The 24,713-nt window shown below is 40.0% G+C and overlaps 1 protein-coding gene across 7 annotated transcripts in view; it reads right to left on the bottom strand.

Annotated features, from left to right (window-relative positions):
* Positions 1-2,306: 2,306 nt before the first annotated feature.
* Positions 2,307-24,713, bottom strand: part of RAB2A (RAB2A, member RAS oncogene family) — a 78,260-nt gene continuing 55,853 nt past the window's right edge. For 5 of the 7 annotated variants that reach the window (XM_032610213.1, XM_032610216.1, XM_032610218.1 and 2 more), the window contains 2 exons: positions 8,695-8,763; positions 2,307-6,594 (listed from right to left, as the gene is read on the bottom strand). In XM_032610213.1, the coding sequence (XP_032466104.1) occupies positions 6,499-6,594; positions 8,695-8,763 (165 nt within the window). In that variant the 3' untranslated portion in view covers positions 2,307-6,498. Of the gene's footprint in view, positions 6,595-8,694; positions 8,764-20,575; positions 23,681-24,713 lie in introns of those variants that run through there. The other 2 variants (XM_032610215.1, XM_032610217.1) reach the window with 2 other exon arrangements.

Genomic DNA, 24,713 nt, shown 5'->3' with positions numbered 1-24,713 from the left:
CTAATACAGCATTACATAATAACCCCTGCTTTTCACCCTTAAAAGGCACATTAGTTGCATAAATGCTTCACCCATCATGTAATGGCTGGTCCCATGGAATAAATCATGGTCCTTGGAGATGGTAAGTTTCCATAGGACAGGTCCCAGGAACAGACAGCTTTGTGGCCACAGCCCCTGACAGAGCCATCTCTGATTACAGTCCTTAGCAAATGTTTTCATAATTCGAATTGCAAAGAGGACGTTAAACTTTAGTGCTTTAACACAAATCAGCACCTGCTTGAGGGAAAAGTCTGAAATGAAGTATGGATACTTGTCCCGGCTGCGCCCAACTCACGGAGAAGCGCATGTGACAAGACACAGCAGAGGGCTGACTGCAGCCAGTTTCCACGTTCTTGTAAATGTGAATTCTGTGCAGCAGCTCCTGGGGACTGGAATGCGGCAATTTTAATGCAAAATTAATTGTCAAGTAGAAGACTGCAGGGGCCTTCTCCCTGGTGACTATCTCACCCACCAGCTAGTTGCCTTCACTCTTGTTCTCGATGCTCTGTACCTTGTTAGCAATATTCAAATGATCAAATATGATTCCAGGGGCTTCCCTGCTGGCGCAGTGGTTGAGAGTCCGCCTGCCAATGCAGGGGACACGGGTTCGAGCCCTGGCCTGGGAAGATCCCACATGCCGCGGAGCAACTGAGCCCGTGCGCCACAGCTACCAAGCCTGCATGCCAAAACTACTGAAGCCCACGTGCCTAGAGCCCGGGCTCTGCAACAAGAGAAGCCACTGCAATGAGAAGCCCGCGCACCGCAATGAAGAGTAGCCCCGGCTCGCCACAACTAGAGAAAGCCCACGCGCAGCAACGAAGACCCAACGCAGCCAAAAATAAATAAATAACAAAAAATGATCTCAGGATCTCAATCTCAAAACCCAACCCCTCTTGGTCAGCTCGCACCTACTTTTTGTTTTTACCTGCTTACTTTCACAACAGGATGTCATGGCTGAACTTGCGTTAACATCTCCACTTCCACTGTCAGCCTCGTAATCATCGTAAGATCACACTTGTACACACTGACGTCTGCTGCAATTTTAAACTGAATTCTGGGCTTAAGTAACATTAAAAATGCTATCTTTAACGTCATATAAGGAAAGTCCTGTGCTGTACCTATGATTTTTCATGAAATCCCTATGTACAAAAATGTTTCATATTCTGAATAGCATCTGGATATGTAAATTAAATTACTCTGAAGCAGGAAGATGTAAAAATATTCCTAGAGATTAACTTTGCTTCTCTCACGATGATTTCTACATGTGCTACGCAGTGAAGTAGCTGTTACTCTCCCATAAACCCACGGCTTCAACACGACCCTTCACTGAATGGACACAGACAACCTATCAAAAAATGTCTTCACTCATAGGATGTAAGGTATGTATTAATTTCCTAGGGTGGCCGTAACAGTGTCACTGACTGGGTGACTTGAAACAGCAGGAACTTCTTCTTCCACAGTTCTGGAGGATCGACACCGGAAGTCAAGAGGTCGGCAGGGGTGTAATCCCTGAAACCCGTGGAGGACTCATCCTAGTGGCTGGTGGTTTGCTGGCCATCTCGGGGGCTCCCGGGTTTGAGGCTGCCTCGTCCACGTGGCCTTCTCCCTGTGAGTGTATTCACATGACCGTCTTCTGATAAGGACACCGGCCCTGCTCCTGTATGACTCCATCTTAACTCATTACATCTGCAACCATCTTGTTTCCAAATAAAGACAAATTCTGAGATACGAGGGCTTAGAACTTCAGCATACATATTTTTGGGGGGGCTGGTGGGGAGCATAGTTCAATCCACGAAAAGGGGATAGGGTAGACTTCACATATTCAAGTTCTGAGGGCAACTCATAAGGCATCATTTTTGATCGATGGAGACAAAAATCTTAATTTACAAGAAAGTACATACAACACATAGGCCCAGTTTAAAGGATTATAAAGCAAGTATCCGTGTAACCCCCATTTAGGTCAAGGAACAGAACATGTACCAGAGAAGCCCCCCGTGTGCCCCTCCCTCATCAAAACTACCTCCAGGACCCATCCGGCACCCCACATTACATTCAGCTATCACATCTGTCTCCTCCAATCTGTGTGCCTTATTCTTTATCTTTCACAACCTTGGTATTTTTGAAGAGCACTGGCCACTTACTTTGTAGGATTTTCCTCAATTTGGGTTCGTCTGAGGTTTCCCAATGACTAGGTCGACGTTATACATTTTGCGCAAGAATTCCATGGAATTGTGCGGTGTGGTAATGTCACTTTTTAATACTATAGGTAGGTTCTCATTAGTTTTTATTTCATTTTGAGTTCCTGGTACATCATGGTTGATTTTAATTATCTTCAGAGTATGTGAAACATTACTGCAGTTTTGAGTTAAACGAAACTGTAATATTGAAAGGTGCTACTCGTCCCGATTCGCCTTGCTTTCCACTCTGTACTCAGCCCTGTAGGTAACCAGTCTCATTAGTTTCTAGTTTATTATTCTTGTGTTTCTTTTGCACAGGTGAGCAGATACATGTATATTTTCGTCTCCTGCCTTCCTTATTAAATGAGCGATGGTAAACTGCAGACATGCTTGCATTTTGCTTTTCTCATTTTGCTTAACAATATATCCTGGAAGTCATGACATCAGTACACAGAGCTCTTCCACAGACTTTTTACACCCGTGTAGGACTACATTGTGTGACGTACCAGCTTACTGAATCACTCTCCTATGTAAAGACATTGAGGTCATTTTCAATTATTTTGCAATTACAGCCAACGCTGCAGTGAGCAACCTTGTGCACATGTGCTTTTGCATTGTTGGAGGGTATCATCAGGGTATTTTCCTGGAAGTGGGAAGGCTGGGTCAACAGGTAAGTATCTCCTGGTTCTATTAGGTATTGTTGAGTTCCTCTCCAGAAAGCTAGTATCAGTCTGCACTTCCACCAGCAACATATGAGACATTTCACCAACAGAATGTGTTGTCATACTTGTATTAAACTTCTTCCAATATCATAGTTGAGAAATGGCATCTCAGTTTTAATATGCATTTCTAACTGAATTTCAAAACATATTTTAGGGACACTTTTACTTCATTATTTGGTGAACTGTCTTTTTCCATGTTTCCTATCAGGTTTTTGGTCCTTTGTCCTTCAATTTTTAAGAGCTGGCCTGATGATTTTCTAAACCTAATGAACACTGAATATATACATGTGCACCTTAAAGTTTCCCATCATGACTTCAACCAAGTAAGTAGTGTTATCCAGTATATACCAATGCAACATGAGATACTCTACTTATGGGGTTAGGCTCTATTCTCATTTGAACACTGAAGCACATGTGAACTCTTTCCAGGAAACACAGGTGGATATGTTCATGCATTTGTATAGTCAATTATTTATTATGGAACAGGGTTATCTTTTTGCATTATTATGGGTTTTTGTGGTATTAATTTTTAGCTCACATAGTCAAACCCTGTGCTGCTAACCTTAGTACTGAACTTAGATGGAGCTTCACTACCTACGAGGGAATAAATGTTTAATGTGTTCCAAACACAAGTAATTTGAGAGATTAGACACATTTTGGTATCATATATATTCCTACTCTCTTCACTATTAGAACTATTAGAAACAGGGACTATTTTCCTCTTAACAGGCTATTTCAAAATTAAAAACATAACCTATAATGGAAAAGAATTAAAAAAGAACATAGATGTATACATATATAACCGAATCACTTTGCTGTACACCTGAAACTATAACACAATACTGTAAATCAACTATACTTCAATAAAAAATTAAAAATAAACTGTGTAGGAAGATATAGTTTCACTCTCATGTACTGTTTGAATTGTATATCTAATTATACACTACTCTTCCAAAAATTTGGTCTTAATCCAGTTTTGTTAAACCCAGAAGGCAAATTATAACACTATATTTATGAAGATTACAACTTTGGAATGTTACATGTTGAGACATTAAAAGTTTTATTTTTTGTGACTGATTTTCTAGGTCTTAAAACATGTCCATAGGTGCTACCAAAATTGACCAAAGATCATTTAAAGACTTAATTACAGTATTAAAGCGTTTAGTTCCAGGTGCCACTATTACATTATTTGTGACAAGGATAATAAAACAGCAGAGTAGAAACCAGACGGTAACACTGTTTTGTCGACTCACGTAAAGGATTCATCACATATGTTCCTTAATGGCAGATGAAACTTGTAGAGAAAGTGGTGACAACTACGGAGAAGTCCTGTACCCGCCCCTGTGGCCCAAGGCCGAGGCAGGTTAAGGCTGCTGTACAGGGGCTGCGTTTGAGGGCTCCAGCTCTCCTTAGGTTATTAAAATACATGTGCTTTATTGTTGTTTGTTTTTCCCATGACTTTCTCTTCTTACACTTGATTTATAAGAGAATTAGAGGAGACAGCATGGAAAAGAAACACATGAAGTTTCTGGAAAGATTAACAGCAGTTTAAAAGTAACAGTTCCCAGGGCTTCCCTCGTGGTGCAGTGGTTGAGAGTTCACCTGCCGATGCAGGGCACGCGGGTTCGTGCCCCGGTCCGGGAAGATCCCACATACCGCGGAGCGGCTGGGCCCGTGAGCCATGGCCGCTGAGCCTGCGCGTCCGGAGCCTGTGCTCCGCAACGGGAGAGACCACAACAGTGAGAGGCCCAAGTACAGCAAAAAAAAAAAAGTAACAGTTCCCAAAGAATCATCCTCTTCCTGGTACAGAGCAGAACAAGTTCTAGTTGTCTTAACTTGTCCTACTCACCACTAATGAGAGTGAATGATAAGATCAGTGAATTTGATAAGACCACTTTTAAAGAAAAAAAAAGTTCATAATAAAAATACTCAAGAAACTCAATTTCCCCTCACCTTTCCCTCTGTCCTCTAGGAGCTAGTTAAAGCAAAAAACTCAGATAGCATTGGGTGACTTCCCACAGGAGTAATGTCAAAGCTTTGACAGAGCACTGCTGAATCTTCAGGAAAGACCGGTAGAAAGCTGAAGTCGGTGAGCAGATTGAAAGTAGTTAGTTTCATACTTAAAATACTTGCTTACATCATCAATAACAGAAAGAATTTCAATACGGTAAAAAGATTTTTATCACATTCTAGCAAAATTTTTAAAAAGGGCAGTGTTAAACATCCTGACCCTTAAAAAAAAAATGTGCTTTACAATACATGTAAAAGCTGTGGATGGACTGAAAAATTGCATTCTTAAAAAATGATGTGGTCATTAAAAAAAAAGAACACTTTTATACATAGGATTTTATTTTGCACTGCTATAACAATTTCATTATAGTCCAAGGGAGAAAAAGAAAAAGAAGGATAAAACCACCACACTGAGCAAATTACTAAAGCTTTTCTACTTTTAACAGGATTTTCCATCTGGTAGGTTTATTGTCATATCCCCTTCAAAACAGACAAGATGCTCACCATATTTTAAAGATTATAGGTTGCCACGGAAAGAAAAATTTTACACAGTCACTGTACATCAAGGATTGAAAAACTGTCCTGCGTGAAAAATATATTTAGAAATCATGTGAATAAAAGAAAAAGAAAACATTATTGTGTTCAAGGAAAGATTAAAGTCCTCATAATGTGCCGTCTAAATGTGGACACTCATTCCTCCTGGAGTCGCTCAGGCAGAGGGAGTCCTTTCTTCCGCCCACCTCACTCATTATACTGTGTTTTTACCCAACAGTATGCATTAAGGCAAACAAATCCTTTTCTGAAGAGGTCTTAAAGAAACTGTGGACAAACAGCAAACTTTTGGCATTAAAACAGGTTAACACATACGTAGCCTTTAGAATGTACATTAAGCATATTTCTCTCGGACTAGTGACAAGAAAAAGATGAACATGCTTGTTAACAATGTCAAAAAGTTTAAAATTCAGTGTCCAAGCAATTCCTAACGATGCTTCTGTAGCTTTAAGCTCTAAACAGTATAGAATTTATGCAAATGCATTAAAGAATTCAAGCTTGGCAAATTACACCCAAGCAGGTTATAAACTATATATACAGAAAGTAAATGATAAATACAGAATTAAAAGAGTCCTTCGGTTTTCCTTATAGCCTTGAAAATTGACAAACTTTTGAGGACAGTTCTATAATATTAAACATTAGGTAACCACAGGTGTGGGGAAACCTAACTACACAAACCGATTTAAAATACTCAAGATGACTCTGTAGTGTTCAATACAATTCAGTTCGTAGGTAAGGGCACAAGACAACATTTAACAAAAATAATCACGTCAATTGACCTAGAAATCAAATGCAAATAGATATGAATACAATCTCCAAAATCTGTCTTTTTAAGTGAACATTAACCATTTATTCAAAGTTATACAAGAATTTGAAGGATTAAAGTCTTCTTCTGTGACATAAAGCCATTTTGAAGAGTTTCATGTCTCAGCTGAGCAGAATAGGGTGAAAGAATAGGTGAGTAGCCCCTTCTGGGCAGCGAGACAGTAAAAACAGACTCAGCAGCAGCCTCCCCCGGCCTGCTGTCCTCCCTGACTGCCTGCGTGCGTGGCGTTAGTAGCAGCATGCTGAGGGCCTATTTTAATGCCATTTGCCTGGAAAGAAAGACAGAAGGATAATAAATGTAACTGGAGCCAACCAGACAGTATAATTTAAATTTAAGAAATCCTTTGGTTTCTTAGTGGCACAATCCTACCAAAAAACTAAAAAAAAAAAAAAAAAAAAAAATATATATATATATATATATATACACACACACACTAAGCAGATTTTTACAACAATTAAAACAGTATCTCTCAGGGGATGTTCCTTCCTTTTAAAATAATACTTGTGGAAATATTCCTGCAAACAATTCCTTATCATACCAGGTACTGCGTTAACAGAAACCAGAGTGCTGCTTTTAAGGGAATTCTCACAATGGAGAGATTGTTTAAAACGTAACCTTTAAAAGAGAAAAATATGCAAAGCCTATGCTCCTCTAATACAACGTACAATCTTTCCTCTAGACAGCGTTTCTGTTCCATGTTGAATCAGCTGTACAGGCTAAGGGCATATGAGTGTTCTGTGTCATCAATAATTTCTATGATCCCCAAAGACATGGCAGCTTGCCAAGAACCCACACACAGAGTGGTTCTTTCATTCATCAAACTCACACTTATGTCTCAACCCTCACTCCCTCAAGTGGATTTTACCTAAAAATACAACACTCTGAGAAAAGTAATACAGTAGCTTCAGAAATTAAGCTCTTAAGGAAACTTTACGTCACAGTAAATCTCAGATTTATAGTGCTTGGCAGTTGTTCTGCAACAGTAGTAGCCTTGGGGTTTCTGGCACTAGCTCAGTATTGACAGCAGCTGATGTGGTTTCTTTTCGCTCTTCTGACTCCTCTTTAATAAAAAGCATGCCCTATGGCTCATTGGTTTTGCCCCCTCTGGGCTGGTAGCAACTTCTTGAGGAATCAAGAAGTCAGACTTGGCATCAGGCCAGATAAATCGCACGGCCTGTTGGCTCCTGACAGCACACGGCAATCAAAGCCACGCCAGGCACAGTAAAGCACTCAGCTACTATATGAAACCAGACAGAGACAATGAACATGCCCTCTACATAGACGCCCAATTACTGTTCAATTTATATGGCATTAGTCTCTGAATGGTGTCGCCTTTAAATTAACTCAAGGTCTATTGCCATATAAGCCTGGTAAGTATGGGTTAGAAACTTTATTACTACAAATTAAAAGAAACTGGAAAATCAAACACTTTTTGGAAACCCTAGGCAAACTGTTGTTTGTTTTAGCAAAGAACATTGAGACAGATAATAAAGAGACTCTCCTGCACATGCCAAGAGATGCACACACAATGTCTTCCTAACACGGTGCTTCCTCACTGCACGTGGGGGAGGAATAAGGGTTTTTCTCTTGGAAGCAGGAAGTCTTATTATAGAATGGCAGAAACATTTATGTAAAAGTAAATAATATGCTCTTATCCACATAAAAATTCTGAAATAAATAAGGACAAATGCATAGTGGTGATTTAGGTCAAAATGATGGCCTTTGGTAAACACTCTGAATTATTTGTTTCAAAGTTACATTTTATCCTAATCATGTTGATCAAAACTGGCTCAAAATAATTTTACAAAAAAAAAGGAAAAGAAAAGAAACCCACAAAAACAAACAAAACAACTAGTGCCAACTGCCAATTACATATACTATAACTCAGGCTCCTGAAAACACGCTATGCTGAACTGGGAGTAACTTCCAATTGGATGCCTCCCTTCTCCGCACCAGACACAACAGAGAGAGCACCTTGCATTAGCTGACGTCGCACACGCATTTACACACTAGAAAATTATTCCCAAAGCAGATGACACCATATGGATGTGTAGATGAAAGTGGATTTTCTTCTCTCTTTGGAGGATTTATATTATTTTGCGTTGCTTGCAATAAATGGATAGGGTCACTTACTTTAATCCGTTTTCATAGATAAAGTGACGTTTCACTAGAACATACACATTTAGCTATTATACAACATATAACAAATTTTCAATGAGATGATTATAAACTTATGTGTTAACTGACATCATAGATCCATTTTAGGAATTTTAAAAAGTAGAAATCTTGAATCCAAGTAATTAAAATTCAATTCTAAATTAACTAGCCAATAATATTTTTATATATATATATATATATATATATATACCTCATTATTAATGTCAAAGACTCCTTCTTGGATTTTTTCATAAATTTCTTTTGCTGTATTAATAAATGCCTGAAATATAAGGTAGAGAAATTGGTTCAAATTATTTAAAACCACACAGTAAGAGAACATTATATAAAAAGCTCCATAAAATATTACAATGCTCAACATAAGAAAATCAACCAATGGAACACACCATATTAATAGAATAAAGGACAAAAACCACATGAGCATTTTAATAGGTGCAGAGAAAGCATTTGACAAAATCCAACACGTTTTCACAATAAAAGCATTCAACAAACTAGAAATAGAAGGGAACTTCCTCAAGCTGATAAAGAGCATCTAAGAAAACCCACAGCCTATATCATACCCAGCGGTGAAGTCTGAAAGCCTTCCCCCTAAGATCACGAACAAGACAAGGACGTGTGGGAACTAAGGCCAGTAGCAGCAACAGCCAAAAAGTGGAAACAACACAAATGTTCACCAACTGAAGAATGAAACCCAAAATGTGGTATAACCATACAATGGAGTATTATTCAGCCATAAAAAATGAAGTACTGGTTCATGTGACAATGAGGATGAACCTTGCTAATAAGTAAAATAAGCCAGACATGAAAGACCACGTATAGCTCAATTCCATTTATATGAAATGTCCAGAAGAGGTCAATCCACAGAAGGAAAATAATTATTGGTTGCCAGGGGTTAGCTGAAGGAAGGAATGGAGTGATGAAAATGTTCTGGAACACAGTGGAGATGGTCTCACAACTTTGTGAATATACTAAAACCCATAGAATTCACCTTTAAAAAAAGGTGAATTTTATGGTATGTGAATTATATCTCAAAAGAAAAAATTCATGACTGGAGAAGGGGAAGGGGGAGGCCATAACATAAGAACAGCACACCTGAGAAAAACATGTCAATTAGATAAGCTGCATAGATGTCCATGTTGAAACTAGCTTACTTCTGGAGGCCACCGTTCCATACAGGATCCTTTTTTTCCCAGACAATGTACTACTTAACATACAGTTTGGCGGGTGGGCGGGGGGAATAATCAAAGGGTGCTTATGATAAAGAGATAAAGGCAGCTCAACTTCTATGCCATGTTGAATAAAGTTTCACCCTTTTCCCATACTACTAAATGACAAGAAATTAGCATGAGAACATTGTAACCAAATTAAGCCTCTAAATACCAGAATCAATCCAAAAGCATTCTATATTTATGTAAGACATTAAGATATTTTACACATTGTTGCCAATGCTACAGAAGGTGTACACAAACTCAGGTTCTAAACTATCAGATTTGAGAGATAATAGTATTAATATTATATTCAATTAGCATTCTATAAAAATTCATAAAAGAAGGCTGTTCTCCACTACTACTGATACAGACCTAATTCAAAATTTAAAAAGTAAACAGGTCCATGGAGAGAAACACATCATATCTTTCGTCTTTTCTACACTGGAAATATCTGACTGCTGAACCTGCCATCAGAGCTTTTGTTTCCTAATTAACAGGACTGATATGTTTTCACCTTTAAGGTCCTACAGCTCCCCAGAGCAATCAATCTACTGCCGCTCAATTACTGCACCAAGAACACACCAGTCAGTGCAGGGCGCGTGAGCGACCGCGGCAGGCGCGCAGAGGAATGAATATGCATCAACTCTAAGTGGCTGATCGAACCATCAGAGAGGGTCACGAGAACTTGCAGCGAAATAATGAGAAGAATTAATCACTGCAGATTCACAAGGCACTTCGGAAGCCAGTGTGCTTTTCCAGTGTGTGCTGGAGCTCAAGTGAAGGAGAAACTGGCTGTCAGCCAACTATGAATTGATTCACATTCCTCAAAATGGAGGTTATCCTTATAAATAAGGGAAAAACTAACTCTATTTCCAATAACATGTCAATTACAGTGATGGCCAGGCTAACTAAATATTGAAGTCAACAGATTCATAAATTCACAGAGTTGGAATTCCTGCCAGGGGCACCCACATGTGTACATTTCACTAGAACATTAGAACTACAAGGTCCCATAAATGAGTTATAACTTCATATAAACAAGCATTTATATTATAAAAGTCATTATTACATGTGCCAATGGATGTAAATAAATTGGCTTTTTGCTAATCTGTTGATGAATCACTTTAAAAACTGGCTTATGAAAGCTATGTCTTTATTTATGCTAAAATTTCCAAGTCACTACTAATTTTATTACTTAAATAGTATACTTAATACTTTATTTAAGCACCTTCAGGAATAGCTGTACCCAATGGACATAAGAGGTATTTTATATCAGAAAGACATGCAATTAACTCCATTATAATTAAATATAGCAAATGGTTATCTTTTCTTTTCTAATTCCCATCATCTCAGTGAAATACTCTTTGGACAATGCTACAATTTACTTGTCATCCAACTCTCTGATTACATATTAAAGACACTGAAATAAAATATTTTCTACTTCTCTGAGCACACTATACAGAGGACACTGTATAAATGGATTGTTTTATTTACATCATGGCAAAAATTAATATTTAATATATATTACTAAGTGATTAATTAATGATCAATTTTAAGAAGTCCTTAAGGGCTTCTCTGGTGGCGCAGTGGTTGGGAGTCTGCCTGCCAATGCAGGGGACACGGGTTCGAGCCCTCGTCTGGGAGGATCCCACATGCCGCGGAGCGGCTGGGCCCGTGAGCCACGACTGCTGAGCCTGCGCCCCGCAACGGGAGAGGCCGCGACAGTGAGAGGCCCGCGCACCGCGATGAAGAGAGGCCCCCACTTGCCACAACTGGAGAAAGCCCTCGCACAGAAACGAAGACCCAACACAGCCAAAAATAAATAAATAAATTAAAAAAAAAAAAAAAAAAAAGAAGTCCTTAAGAGTTTAAAACCAATGTGACAACTGTAGACATCAGTATACCTCTTTTCAAAGTATGTGGCTGTGGACTGAAATTGTTGAGTTCCTAAACATAATGAGCATTAAGCAAATACTGTTAAGGCTTAGTAGAGATAAAATAAAACTTCTAAGAGAGCAGCCTTGGTTGTCACGGACAATAACTGTCCACTAAAGCTGCAAAGCACTTCAAAAACTCAGAAAGATAAGAGATACATATCTGTTACAATAATTGGCTAGAATTTTCTTTCATTGCTCATTTCACTCCAGTCACTAAAAATCAATCTCCATATATATCTTTCAAGGAAGAGATGTAACAACCTGAAATACTTCTAGAACACAGGAAAAAAAAAAAAAGGAAGAAATTAGCAACAATAAATTAACTAAATAGATACTACAAAGCCTTTACACTAAAGCTCATGCTTTTTTTTTTTTTTTTTTTTTGGCTGTGCTGTGTGGCTTGCAGGATCTTAGTTCCCTGACCAGAGATTGAACCCGGGGCCCCGGCAGGGAGAGCGCAGAGTCCTAACCACTAGACCACCAGAGAATCCCCTAAAGCTCATGCTTTAATAGGACAGTCTTAAATTGAAATTCCTTCCAATTTTAGACATCATTTTAACTAGTTTTACTTTTTCTATTCCCCAGGCTACAGAAGCAAATTATGAAAAGGAGAGGGAAGGAGAAAGAGAAAGAGAGTGAGTGTGAGGATGTGTCTGTGTGAGCGGCCAGTGGGGATGTGCATGTGCGGTTTTGGGGAAGAGGCCACGGGGGAGCCCGCACACGGCAGCGGCTGCGGGAGCAGTGGGCCTGTGTGAAGATGGGCTCACAGCTCCTGACTGAAGAGGGCATGTGTTGGCCAAGGTGGCCCGAGTCATCAAGGGGAGAGAGACTCAGGATTTGCTGTTTAACATAAGTAACACAAAACACGTTCTTGAAACATCTTCATTACTCTTACAAGTTTTGATGTTTACCAGGGAAAGATTTTGTAACAATTAACTTATCTGGAATAGTTATTTCCTTACTATCAGAAAAATGAAGCAAGATGATGGCATAACTCCAGAAAATTTTTAGCACTGCTTAATTAACATAATACTCTAAAAACATGACATCCTAAGTATCACTGCAGGTTTTGTGACAAGAATTACAAACATATTCATCTATACTCCATGTTTCAAATATAGTCAAATCTGAATATTAGTTAATAGATTATAGAACAGGAAAAAACATTTGCTGAGAAACTGATGTGAAAGGATTTCATTAACCCTGTGAAACAATCTAGGCAGATCCACGATTAAGAAGTATAAGAGATTTCCTTGCAGCCAACTTAACTTGGCGAGCCTCTGGCCTTCCCATGCAGCGCTGCACACCCGTATCTGAAGCCTAACTCTCTCTACATTTTCCCATTAGCTCCCCGCTCTGCCCTACTTTGATTAATTGCCATGTCCAGTCCTTTACCTTCATTAGCCATTAATTGCCCTCCACCTCAGACACTAATCTTTCAACCCTTGGCAGTAGTTATCCGAATGATTCTGATAATACCTAAACTTAAGTAAGTTTTCAGGGACTTCTATAGCACAAATTAAAATAAACATAACCACAAAGAACTAAAAATGTATCTCCTACCTATTACCTGGCCGTTACCCAAGGGCACCTATTCAGTTGCTGCCACAGATCTGGTGCTTCTCTGGGTACCATGGAAGGTCCAGGGAAGAGGACGACTGCAGTAGTCCCTACTGCTGCTGAACTAAAACAACTTAGTTGGGAAAATCTCAGTATGACGGCTTACATTTCGGTTGCAGATGCAGGAAAAGTAAACTCTGCCCTGGCTTATAGGGACAGTGTGTGCAGGGCAGGACCAAGGCAGGTCTAGTTGTGGGCTATGGACACTGGGCTATGAGGGCCTTCACAACCAACGAGGGGGAATACAGACAAAGGGGAACACGGAATAATATTTTGTTTTTATTATGGTTTAACAGTTTTTAAGGCAAAATACTGAAAAGCAGTCTACAACAGAATAACATTTCAATTATTTCCTTGTGTAACATGCTGCCACCTGGTGGCAAGATAAAAATTATAGCATCTGTTAGGTAAGAATTCAAAATAAATTGAAGTGTCTTCGTTTTATTTAAACATCTTGAATAGATGTGAGTCTCTGGTTCTCTCTGAGAACTGGGAAACAGAGATCTAGGATGCTGTTTAATTTTCTTCTCCATTGCTAATCAAGGCTGTGGACATTCCAGGTGTCCATTTGCCAAAGCTTACACTAACCAATATTTACCAAATATTTACTATGGGTCAGTCACTATACTAAGTGATTTACACAGGTTCTCGTTATTTCTGAAAAGAAGTTCAAAATATGTGCAAAAACGAGGAAATTAATTGTGCGGGCTGAAGCTGTACCTCCAAGTTTGCTAGCAGAATGGTGAAGGGGAGGCTCTGAGCCAGGCTGTCAGGGTCAAAGCCCAGTGCCACCTCTTACCACACGTGTCGCTTGGACCTGCTGCTTTGCCTCTCTGTAACAGGAGGGCAGCCGTGGAGCCTAGTCCAGACCTGCTGGCTCGCAGGCGGACTCGGCGCACGCCCGCCCTCGGCACCACGGGGTGTCGGAGCATACCACCGCGGGAACGAGAGGAGAAGCGGGGACTCAGGAGCAGCCTCCTCAGCGAATTAAAATATCCTGATTAGCCAGAACTAAGCATCAAAAGGTAAATTAGCAACATATAATGTGTACGGTGAGCCGAAAGAAGAAAACGTATTGAGGTAAGACTTCAGTATTATGCAGATAGCAAAGTCCTGCGAAAACACCAGCAGACGAGAAGCAAGACAGGCAGTTTACACATGAAGCTTCGTCGAATTCCGTGACGGAAAATATTCTGGTTGGAGCTGCGTTAGCTTCAGGAGAGCCTCCCACACACCGCGCCCGACGCAATGGCTTCAAGCACGTTCACGGACATGCCGCGGGGGCCACCATTTCCTCCCCCCCCCCCACTTTCCGCGGCATCCCCTATTCCAAAGTAGAGCAGTTCTGCTCTTCTTTCTTTCATCCAGTTTCCTGTGTTTCATTAGAACAAAGAGGGCTGCTGCTAAATCTACTGACCTGTCATAACTCTCACTGTACAGACGGCACTGGGCTGCCAAGGAGAAGTGACTTGTGCCCAAGACCGGGCACAACTGTAGCAGAAGCAGGGTTAGCAGGATTCATATTCTGCCCACGTTTATCCTCTCTTTATTAGGATCACTTATCTTTAATACAATTCAAAGGAATTCATTTATTTCGCTTATGTTGCCACTAAAATTGAAAATAAAAAGCACACAATTATCATATCCTCTTAAAAACCTTCTAGCTAGCTAGAAATTATTGTGGATTGCTAGGATTATTTTTGGAAGTACAAAATATTTGTGTTACTTATAACACACAGATATGTTTAATTCCTTAGTAATTTAGTTCTTCCATTCAACAAGCATTTACTGAGTGTCTGATTTGTACCAGGCACAGAGCATACACTCAGTTATATACTTGGGTACATGAATGTCTTTGACCTCAAGGATGTGGGAGTACTACAGGACAGATGCAAATCCAAAATTGGCACGTAGCACGAAAACCTCCACAACAGACGTCTAGAAGGGTAACGTGGCATGACTGCTTCTGCTGGTAAAAAAACTGTCAAGAGAGAAAGCCCCGTGAATGAAGGCTTGAAGGAAAGTAAGCTCCCACTCATTTATTAGGAAAATTAAGGGGAGGAAAGACTGGTATGGACGGAGAGGCAGACTTTAAGCTCAGTTACAGGGGAAGCTGGGGACAGGAAGCCATGTGGGACGAGGGTAGACGGGGCCCGACAGACCACAAGGAACCTTGAAAAGGTAGGAAGCAGGCTGGGGACAAAATCAGAGGCTGCCCTAGAGGAGGAATTCTAAGGAGGAAGGTTGGCAACAGGAAGGCCAGTAAGGAGTTGAGAACTATAATCAAGGTAAGAAATGAAGGCCTGACAAAACAGTGGCAACCACAATGGAAGGCAAAGATCAAACTTAATATCTCCTTTGGAGAAATTAACAGGACTTGGTAAAGAACAGGGTAAGGATGACTCCATTTTTGGCTTAAGTGATTGAGGTGGAAGGGTATGCCATCAATTGAGATAAATAAAAAAGGAAGAAAATCAGGTTTCAAGGAGGGAACGAAGAGTTTACTTTTGACACGTGGAAGGATCGCTAATGCTGATGGGAAAGTCTTGGTAGCTCGTGATCTATACAGTTGTGTAAGTGCATAACATGCACCTAACAGCATGAGTTTCTTCAAAAGTGTTTAGCTACCCTGGTTTAGAAGTAGAGAAATTGGACGTAACTTTCAAAGTTAGTTTGGTTTGGATCATCCCTGAAGTTCCCTAGGGTGACGGCCAAACAAGGAGCAGAGAAGCTGATGCTAGTCTGCGAAGCCTTCCAATCTGTGGAAGGGAGTAGTAAATATTATTACACTAAGCTCCCCTCAAGGGATGCTGGAAGCTTGATAAGCTCAGGTCAGATTTCCAGTGAAAAGCCCCGTGGTACCCACGACACTGAGAACAGGGTTGAGGGGTAACATAGCTTTCAGTTTACAGCTACATTCCAGCTCTACAGAAACATCTGTTCCACCACTTACAACACAGCCCAAGGCAAGGAAGATGTCCCCTCAACCCAAATTCTGTCTGTAGATCTCAAGTAGCAGGACAGGACGCAAGTATTCACAAGGTGCCTTGAAACTGGTCTTAGTCACTAAAGTCTTACTGTCAGGTGTTTTCCCCGTCCCACCCCGACACAGAAACCCACTGACCCTGTCAAGGTTAGATGTCTTGGCAGCTTACTACATTGTCTTCGGGTTAGGTGGCTGTATTTTCAGCTATCATCTTGGCTATATCTTTAGTGCTTTAGCAGCTAAGCCAGGAATTTCCAGCCCAGATTTTTCAACAGTTTAAGATATTTTTAATTACTAAACTTTTGCCTCAAAAATTTTTGATGTTTATATATTTTTCTGGTTTCACATAAATTTCCAATCTTAATTTTAAGTAAAATTGATGAATATTAGGGAAAAATTACCCATCAAATGGCTAAGAGATTGAGAATGTTTGACAAAGTGACAACTGTTTGACAAACAATATGTTTATTTCACACCACTATCACCTTTGGGTCCTAAAGGAAATATAATACTGTTTAAGTTTTGGTAAAATGTACAACTCTGAGAAAATGAAATTTTAATTTAGAGGGAATACACAGAGAAAAACAAGGAAGGAATCATAGAAGTAAATATATCACTTCTAGAATATTCGGACACCTTTAAAAAGCTGACCTGCAGCCTTTGGGAAGGGGTACTTTCCCTAGCCTGCCATAATCTTTGCTGCAGTTATTCCTGGGTCTAAAAAACCTCTTTCAAACCACAAAGACCCCAGGCGGCTACTGGAGGGAGCTCCCAATCAAAGGAGAAGCCAATCTATTCACCTGTGTTTTTCAAAACTCATAGGTTTTAGAATGCTTAGGGCAAAGAAGGTTTCAGACAGAATTCCACCTACAAGTTAACAAGTGAGACCAAAGCATAAGCTGATTAAAGACTGCGGGGAGAGGAGTAAGGTTAAAGTAATTAAATAAATACATAACCAAGCAAACAATTATCTACCGTGTGGGGAGAAACTGTGCTAGGCGTTGGGGATGCCGAGATGAAAAGACAGCTTATGTTTTCAAGGAACTCTGTCCTCATGTTGAGCCAATGTGAAAAACAAGGGTCATGACACAGTCATGAGTGCGAAGATAATAAACCCCTGACACAGGAATGACTAAATACAGAGAAAGGAGCACATAAGAGTGGTGAAGGGGGCAGGGAGGGTGTGTCACGTGTCACGCATTCCAAGAGGAGGAATCAGACTCACTATATACCCTTGAAGGATCAGGTCGGAAGGAGGGCGTTTCAAGCATGGAAAATACGTTCTGCGGAAGCAGGTCAGGGGCACTGCCCCGTGGACGCGCTCTCTAGTTTAACAAGGAGAACACAGAGGGGAGGACTGGCAAATAAAGGGACCTGTCTTCCAAGCTAAGGAGTTTGATGCAGAAGCCGTGAGGAACCACCTCAGGGTTTTAATAAAGCTGGAGAGTGACATTCAATTTTCATTTTTAGAAAGATCTTATAGGCAACAGTGTAGAAGACTGAAAAATGAACACAGGGAGTCCAATTAGGAAGCAATCACAGAAGAGGACAATTTGGAGAGATATTTAACAGGCAGAAATAATAATACACACATGGAAGGCAATACATATTAACTGAAGAAATGAGTGTAAAAGGGTAGGGAAAAAAAAAAAAAAGGGTAGGGAAGGGGGTTGCTTTATGATACACGAGAGTGCACACCTGCAGACTAGAGCAGAGAAGGGCTATCAGTTCAGTCTGAATGTGTTAAACCGGAGGCTCTGAGACCCACTCATGCAGAGCTGTCCAAGTAGAGCTAGACACACAGCCTAAGAAGGGTATTCATAGATTTAGGTGACATTTCAACATGGAAGAAGGAGATTGTAACGGCATCTGGAAGGCTAGAGAGCACAAATAAAGATTAGACCATGACATCATGGAGCTAAGGAAAGAGCAAGTTTATAGACAGAAGAGTAGTCAAAAGTATCACACATACCCCCCAGGGACTGTTCAAGGTAAGAAGAGAAAAGCATTTGTTAGGAGGTCTAGGGTGACCTTGGCCATGATGGAGGAAGTCAGACTGTGAACCGAGGTGTGAAATCCAATGAGGAAACAGCAGTAGATCTTACTAGAAGCTAGAAGAGAACATATCCAGGAGAACAGGGACTGATAGGGTTTGTTTTTAAGATGGCTGAAACCTGATTATGTAATTATATTCTGAGAGCCAAGAATCAGTAAAGGAGAGGATGAAGATGACGAGAAGGTCTGAAGAAATCATGAATCTACAGAGCAGGGATAGGACAGCACTTGGCTGGACCGTCTCGTTCACTCACAGCCGGGTGACTTTCCAGCCTCTCCGCTCCCCAGAGGGAGCCCGGGTCACGGTACTGACATCCCCTGAGAGCAAACTGCAAATGCAGACTTCCAGGCCGCACCCCAGACCTACTGAATCATAAGCTGCACTTTAACAGGATCCCTAGGTGAAGTGAATGCACATTAATGTTTGAGAAGCACTGTTCTAAATACAACTGATTTGGAAAAAAAAATTTTTACAAGATATTCTGAGCTTAAGAAGAAAGTAGTCTCCACTTCCCCCACTGCAACCTCTATGTGACCATGAAGTAAGAGAATTAGCAAAACTAAAGGACATCAATCCTTGGGCTATTACGCACCCTCCACCCCAATTCCACTGGGGCGGGGGGTGGGAATGGCTAAATCACACTTGGAAAACTCTGGGTTAAATAAAAGCCAACAAATTTCTTAACAGTGGGTTTTCAGAATAGGAGTAACACACTACTATTGTGAATTCTGGTTTCCTAAAAGGGGGGTAGACCCCAGCTCCTCCTAAGCTCACCTGACCACGGAACCCTAGGCAGAAGCGACCATTTTAATTCATGCTCCTCAAAGAAGGGCAGGCTAACCTTCAGTGCTGCTATTCTCCACTGTGTGGCAGACAGAAGGGGAACGGATGGGGAACCTGGGACACCTGGGCTTGAGTCCTGACTACGTATGTGAAAGAACTCTGAGAATATGCCATACAAATATACAACCACATTTCAGGGACCTGACGTATTTTAATCATTTGAAAATACTTCTGAAAGAAACCTTCCACTTATGAGACACTCTTCTAAATGCTGCAAGCAAGATCACCAGATTCCAGTGACTGGAGGAACGTCCCTTCATATCAACTCCTCAGTGTGTCACAGGACAGACCACAGAGGTCAGATCTTCCTGGAACCCTGCAGACTAGGACACTAAACAAAGCTGTGGTTCTGGAATGAACTGCCAGAGGGTAGCGGCTGAGGAGGCGTGTAGCCAATGGGAAGCCTGGGCAGTTACCAGGCAGCATGATATCTTGACGTCCTCAATAACCTTTAAGTCTCAGTTGAAAATTGAAGGCAAACTAATATTCAAAAATATTTACTGCTGGTCACATGGTCGATTTTTATTTCCTTATCAGCAAAATGGAGGTCAAAATAATCGTTTTTTTTCTTTATGTCCACCAGAGGTAAAAGAGCCTAAACCTCATTTTCCCAAAATAAGATGTGACGACACTACACATGCTCTGTATATTCAGCGTGAACATCACTTGAATAAATGGTAGACAACTAAATACACGGGTCCCCCCACCATATGTTATACACTCAAATGTATGTGTATAGCATCCAAATATTAAGTTAAAAAATCTTTAATGGGAACTGAAAATGTAAAGGATGAGTTCTGGTCTCCTATTTCTATGGGAATACCACATAGGCAAGAATATTTTGGGTGCAATTGACTTTTTAATTTCGTTGACATTTAGGAGATGAATTCTGGGGTGTACCTCTACTATCACATTTAAACGTGCATTTCTTCAGCAAATAGCAAAAAGGATGAATGATAATTGCATGTTTGGAGCAACCCCAAGTTGTATAAAACTGACTAGAATCCACTTCATAGGAAGGGTGAATTCTCTTATTATAACTTGTAACTTGGAAATTATAATTTACAGTTTGTAAACAAATAAACATAATACGTGTGTACCACAGCAGTTTGCTAATACAGAGAGGTTTTATGTGTAGAGAGCTTTCTATGTTTGTATGTATATAAAAAAGTGTTTCGGGGCTTCCCTGGTGGCGCAGTGGTTGAGAGTCCGCCTGCCGATGCAGGGGATGCGGGTTTGTGCCCCGGTCCGGGAAGATCCCACATACCGCGGAGCGGCTGGGCCCATGAGCCAGGGCTGCTGAGCCTGCGCGTCCAGAGCCTGTGCTCTACAACGGAAGGGGCCACAACAGTGAGAGGCCCGCGTGCTGCAAAAAAAAAAAAAAAAAAAAAAAAAAAAAAAAGTGTTTCTTTGTGTGTATATAGTCTGTGTGTGGTGTTAATCTTTTTTTTTTTTTGGTGGTGTTAATCTTATACATGATTTTATAAATATAAAATGATACCCATCTATTAAATAGTAGATCTATCTGAGAAATTCTTACCTCTGTAAGTATCTAGTTTAGGCAGACTAGGGTATCATTTTATTTTTATGCTCTTTATAATTTGAAAAAAAAAATTGGAAGTATAGTCTTGGGTGCCATTTTCCATTTATCATCCCAGTTGAAGACCAGCAGCATAAATTCAGGTAAGAGCAGAACAGTCGGCACATGAGAGGCTACAGTTAAAAGAAAAACATGAGTCCGCAATATTGTAAGTAGAGCAGTGCTGAACGATGTTGCCAGCGGGGCCCCGCACTGGAAAAGAGAAGGACACCAGCGTGGTTTAGAAATATAATGAGCTTGGATCCAGCTGTCAGCATCATCAGCAAGATGATGAAACAGCTGAGGATTCTCACTGTAGAATTCACAGGTCAGAGCCAGCCCATAAAACAGAAGTGGGACCCTTCATAACAGGACTTTCCAGGCTTCACTCTCTCCCCCAGGCTGTCATTGAAATGAAGCTTTTTTAGATCAAAATATACACCATCCTACCTACTACTAAATGAATAAAGAGGATTCATGTATTATGCTAAGTTGTTGGTGCTTCACTTCATTGATTTTAATTATATCCTGTTGTTTTAGCTCAGTGTTACTGACATTTTGGACTCGGTAATTCTTTTTTTGTGGACAGCTATCCTGTGCATTTTCCTCTAATACCACTTTGATCCTTCCCCTCAACAGATCCTTCGTGGACGAAATCATTATGCTGAGTAAATCAGTACATCCAGAGATTAACAGTAAACCTATTTCCAGCAACAACGCAACAAATGCTGGAAAAATGGTGCTATCTTATGCTGCAAATTGTCCAATTGCTTACAGGGAAATACAAGAGTAAACTTCATGGTCTCGACTTGCATTAGGTAACTGGACCTTGGTTAAAATATAAAGATAGATCACAGCACAACAGGAAAAGGAAACAGGTCTAGTTCTAAACTGAAAGGAATCATCAAGGTACCAGTTAGGCTTAATCTTAATGAATGATCACATAGTTTTAAATTTCTAAAAAGAACCCTTAGTCAGACGGTCCATAATCAGGACACTGGCATTTGTATAAATCATTCTATCTTTAAACATAATTATGTTTAAATAATTTATATTTAAAAATGGCTTTTAAGAAAGTTTTTTTCTTTAATACCGGAGTTCTCTAACTTCTCTACACATGAGAGCCAAGGATTGGCTAGGAATCAAGTACTTTTTAAAGATTATACAGAAGAGGACACTGACCTGTGAGCTGCCCAAACACCGACCACTGCTCTTACTAGCTGACCAGGATGCACTCAGGATACCTGCCTTACTTTTTTAACTCCTCACATGATCAGCTCTCCCAGAGGGTCCTCAAGTTCAGGCAGTAAGCTGAGGATAAACTCCTGTCTGAGCCCACAGCCCAAGTTTCTACCCACTGTGCTAAACGGCCTCTCCCATGGAGGATGGCATAATTAGGCAAATCCAAGTCCTTAGAAAGCAAAAACAAAAGGTATAGCACTTAGAACAAACATCTTTGAAATGAATTATTATATTCTCCAACCCCAAGTCTAAGTCACTAACTGATCAAGAACCTAAAGACCCTGTAAAACTAATGTATTTATTGCTTGTTTTCAGGATGATTCCTCTTTGGATCTAATTCTAGCAGGCTAACTCTTGCTTAAATCCCAGAGAGCGTATACTGTAATTTTATGAGCGGAATAGTTTCCCACTGAGGCCTCAGCTCTCCTGCTGCAGGAGCCGGTGCTGACTGCTGTAACAAGGAGGGTGTCTGACAGATGCTGGCTTAGTTCTTCTTCCTTCCCTTTTCAAAGTAGAAAGAACAGGTTATGTTAGTCTTCCCTGACCTCGAAGAAAGAAACTAAGTACCTGTTTTCCAACATCAATTGCTGAATGAAAAAAAAAAAAACGGGGGGGTGCTATTCAGACTTGATATCAGATATTATTAAGGAATTACTGCTAAGTTTGTTAGGTATAATAATGGTATGATGGACATTTTTTTTTTTAATTACTGCTACTGAAATTTGTAGGTAAAATATTTCTGGAATTTGCTTAAAAAACAGGGCACATAATAAAATAGTATCATCAAAATGTCAAAATGGTGGTAACTTCTGAAGCTAGATGATGCACATGTAGGTTTACTTTTAAAAATGGTGACACTATTTAAATTGATTTAAAATAGCAGCTCCATCAATCTTACTGTGAGGCTACCAAAATGCTTTTAATACAGGGGATGTAAAAAAAAATAATGGATAAATGTGTACTGTCATATAAATGCTCTTTACTTAATGATGAACTTAATTATTTTAAAGCCTGACATGCATAGAGGTCATCAATGAACTCTTTTTCAAAAAAAAAAATACTAGTGCAAAACATCTAATATTTAGCCCATTTTTGGCGTTCTTCCTTTAGTTACTTTGTACAACTCATCATTATCTTCCAACCAGGTGTTTTTTATTCCATATAGCCTAGCTGTCTTTTTTATGAATATTAGTGTAATTTCATGTTCTGCTTCTTCTGAGAAATCGTATGAAGGAAGTCTACGCATAATAAAAATCACAACAGTAACTATTATTTGTTAGGCATATGCTAAACATACAACATTTAGCATGGAGGGAACTGGTTGTGTAAAAATTTGCTCTGTGTAAGAATGTGACAGACTCATGAAAGAGCCATACTTAACAAATGATGACAATAATTTGAAAAAGAAATCCTGGGGTCTTCATGAATTTAAAAAAAAAATCACTTAAGCCTTTATAATTATATTCCATATTCTCACATTAGTATTTCATTACAGTTGTGAGGTTTTGTAATCCTTAATTTTTATTTTTTAAATTGCCATTGTGATCTTAAAGAACAGGTTAAATTTAATTAAAGTTGCTTGTATGTGGTTATTACTATTATGTTTTGATCAAACTTTCTGAGATAGTTACAGACTGACCGTGCAGGTGTAAGATAATACAGAGAGATCCTGTGTGACTTTCACCTCGTTTCCCTCAGTGGTGGTGTCCTGGAAACATACAACCAAAATAATGAAAAGGGATACAGAACATTTCCGTTTTCAGGGATCCCTCACGCTGTCTTTTTATAACCATACCACCTCCTCTTCTACCCTGACACCCTGGCTTAACACTGGCAATGACTAATCTGTTCTCCATTTCTCGAATTTTGTCATTTCAACCAAGTCATATAAATGGAATCACACAATGTGCAACCTTTTGGGACTGACTTTACTCATTAAGCATACTTTTCTGGAGATTCAGCCAGGTTGCTGCATGTCACAACAGTTCGTTCTTTTTTAATGCTGAGTAGTATTCCATGGTGTGGATGTACTATACACTTTACTATTCATCCGCTGAAGGACATCTGGGTTGTTTCCAGTGTTTGGTTATCATGAATAAAGCTGCTATGAACATCTGTGTATGGGTTTCTGTGTGAACATACGTCTTCATTTCTCTCGGATAAATGCCCAGGGGTGCAATTGCTAGGTCATATGATAGATGCACACCCAGCTTTTAAACAAACTGCCAAACTGTTTTCTAAAGTGGCTGTATCACTTTAACATTCCCACCAGCAATGTACGAATGACCTAGTTTCTCCACATGCTTGCTAGCATTTGGTGGTGTCACTATGTTTCATTTTAGTGTGTAGTGATACCTCACAGAGGTCTTAATTTGCATTTCTCTAATGGCTAGTGATGCTGAATATCTTTTCAAGTGCTTATCTGCCATTTATATATGCTCTTTTATGAAATGTCTGGTTATGTCTTCTGACCATCTTCTAATTGGACTGTTTTTTTTACTATTGAGTTTCGAGAGTTCTTTATTTTAGATACTAGCGGTCCTTTGTCGGATATTTGGTTTGTAAATACTTTTTCCCAGTCTGTAGGTTGTCTTTTCATCCTCTTACCAGGCTTATTCATAGAACAAAAGTTTTTTTTTTTTTTTTTTGCGGTACGCGGGCCTCTCACTGCTGTGGCCTCTGCCGTTGCGGAGCACAGGCTCCGGACGCGCAGGCTCAGCGGCCATGGCTCACGGGCCCAG

The sequence above is a fragment of the Phocoena sinus genome, chromosome 17 (assembly GCF_008692025.1).
Source record: "Phocoena sinus isolate mPhoSin1 chromosome 17, mPhoSin1.pri, whole genome shotgun sequence".
Taxonomy (NCBI): Eukaryota; Metazoa; Chordata; class Mammalia; order Artiodactyla; family Phocoenidae; genus Phocoena; species Phocoena sinus.
This window is presented reverse-complemented; position numbering and strand designations above follow the sequence as displayed.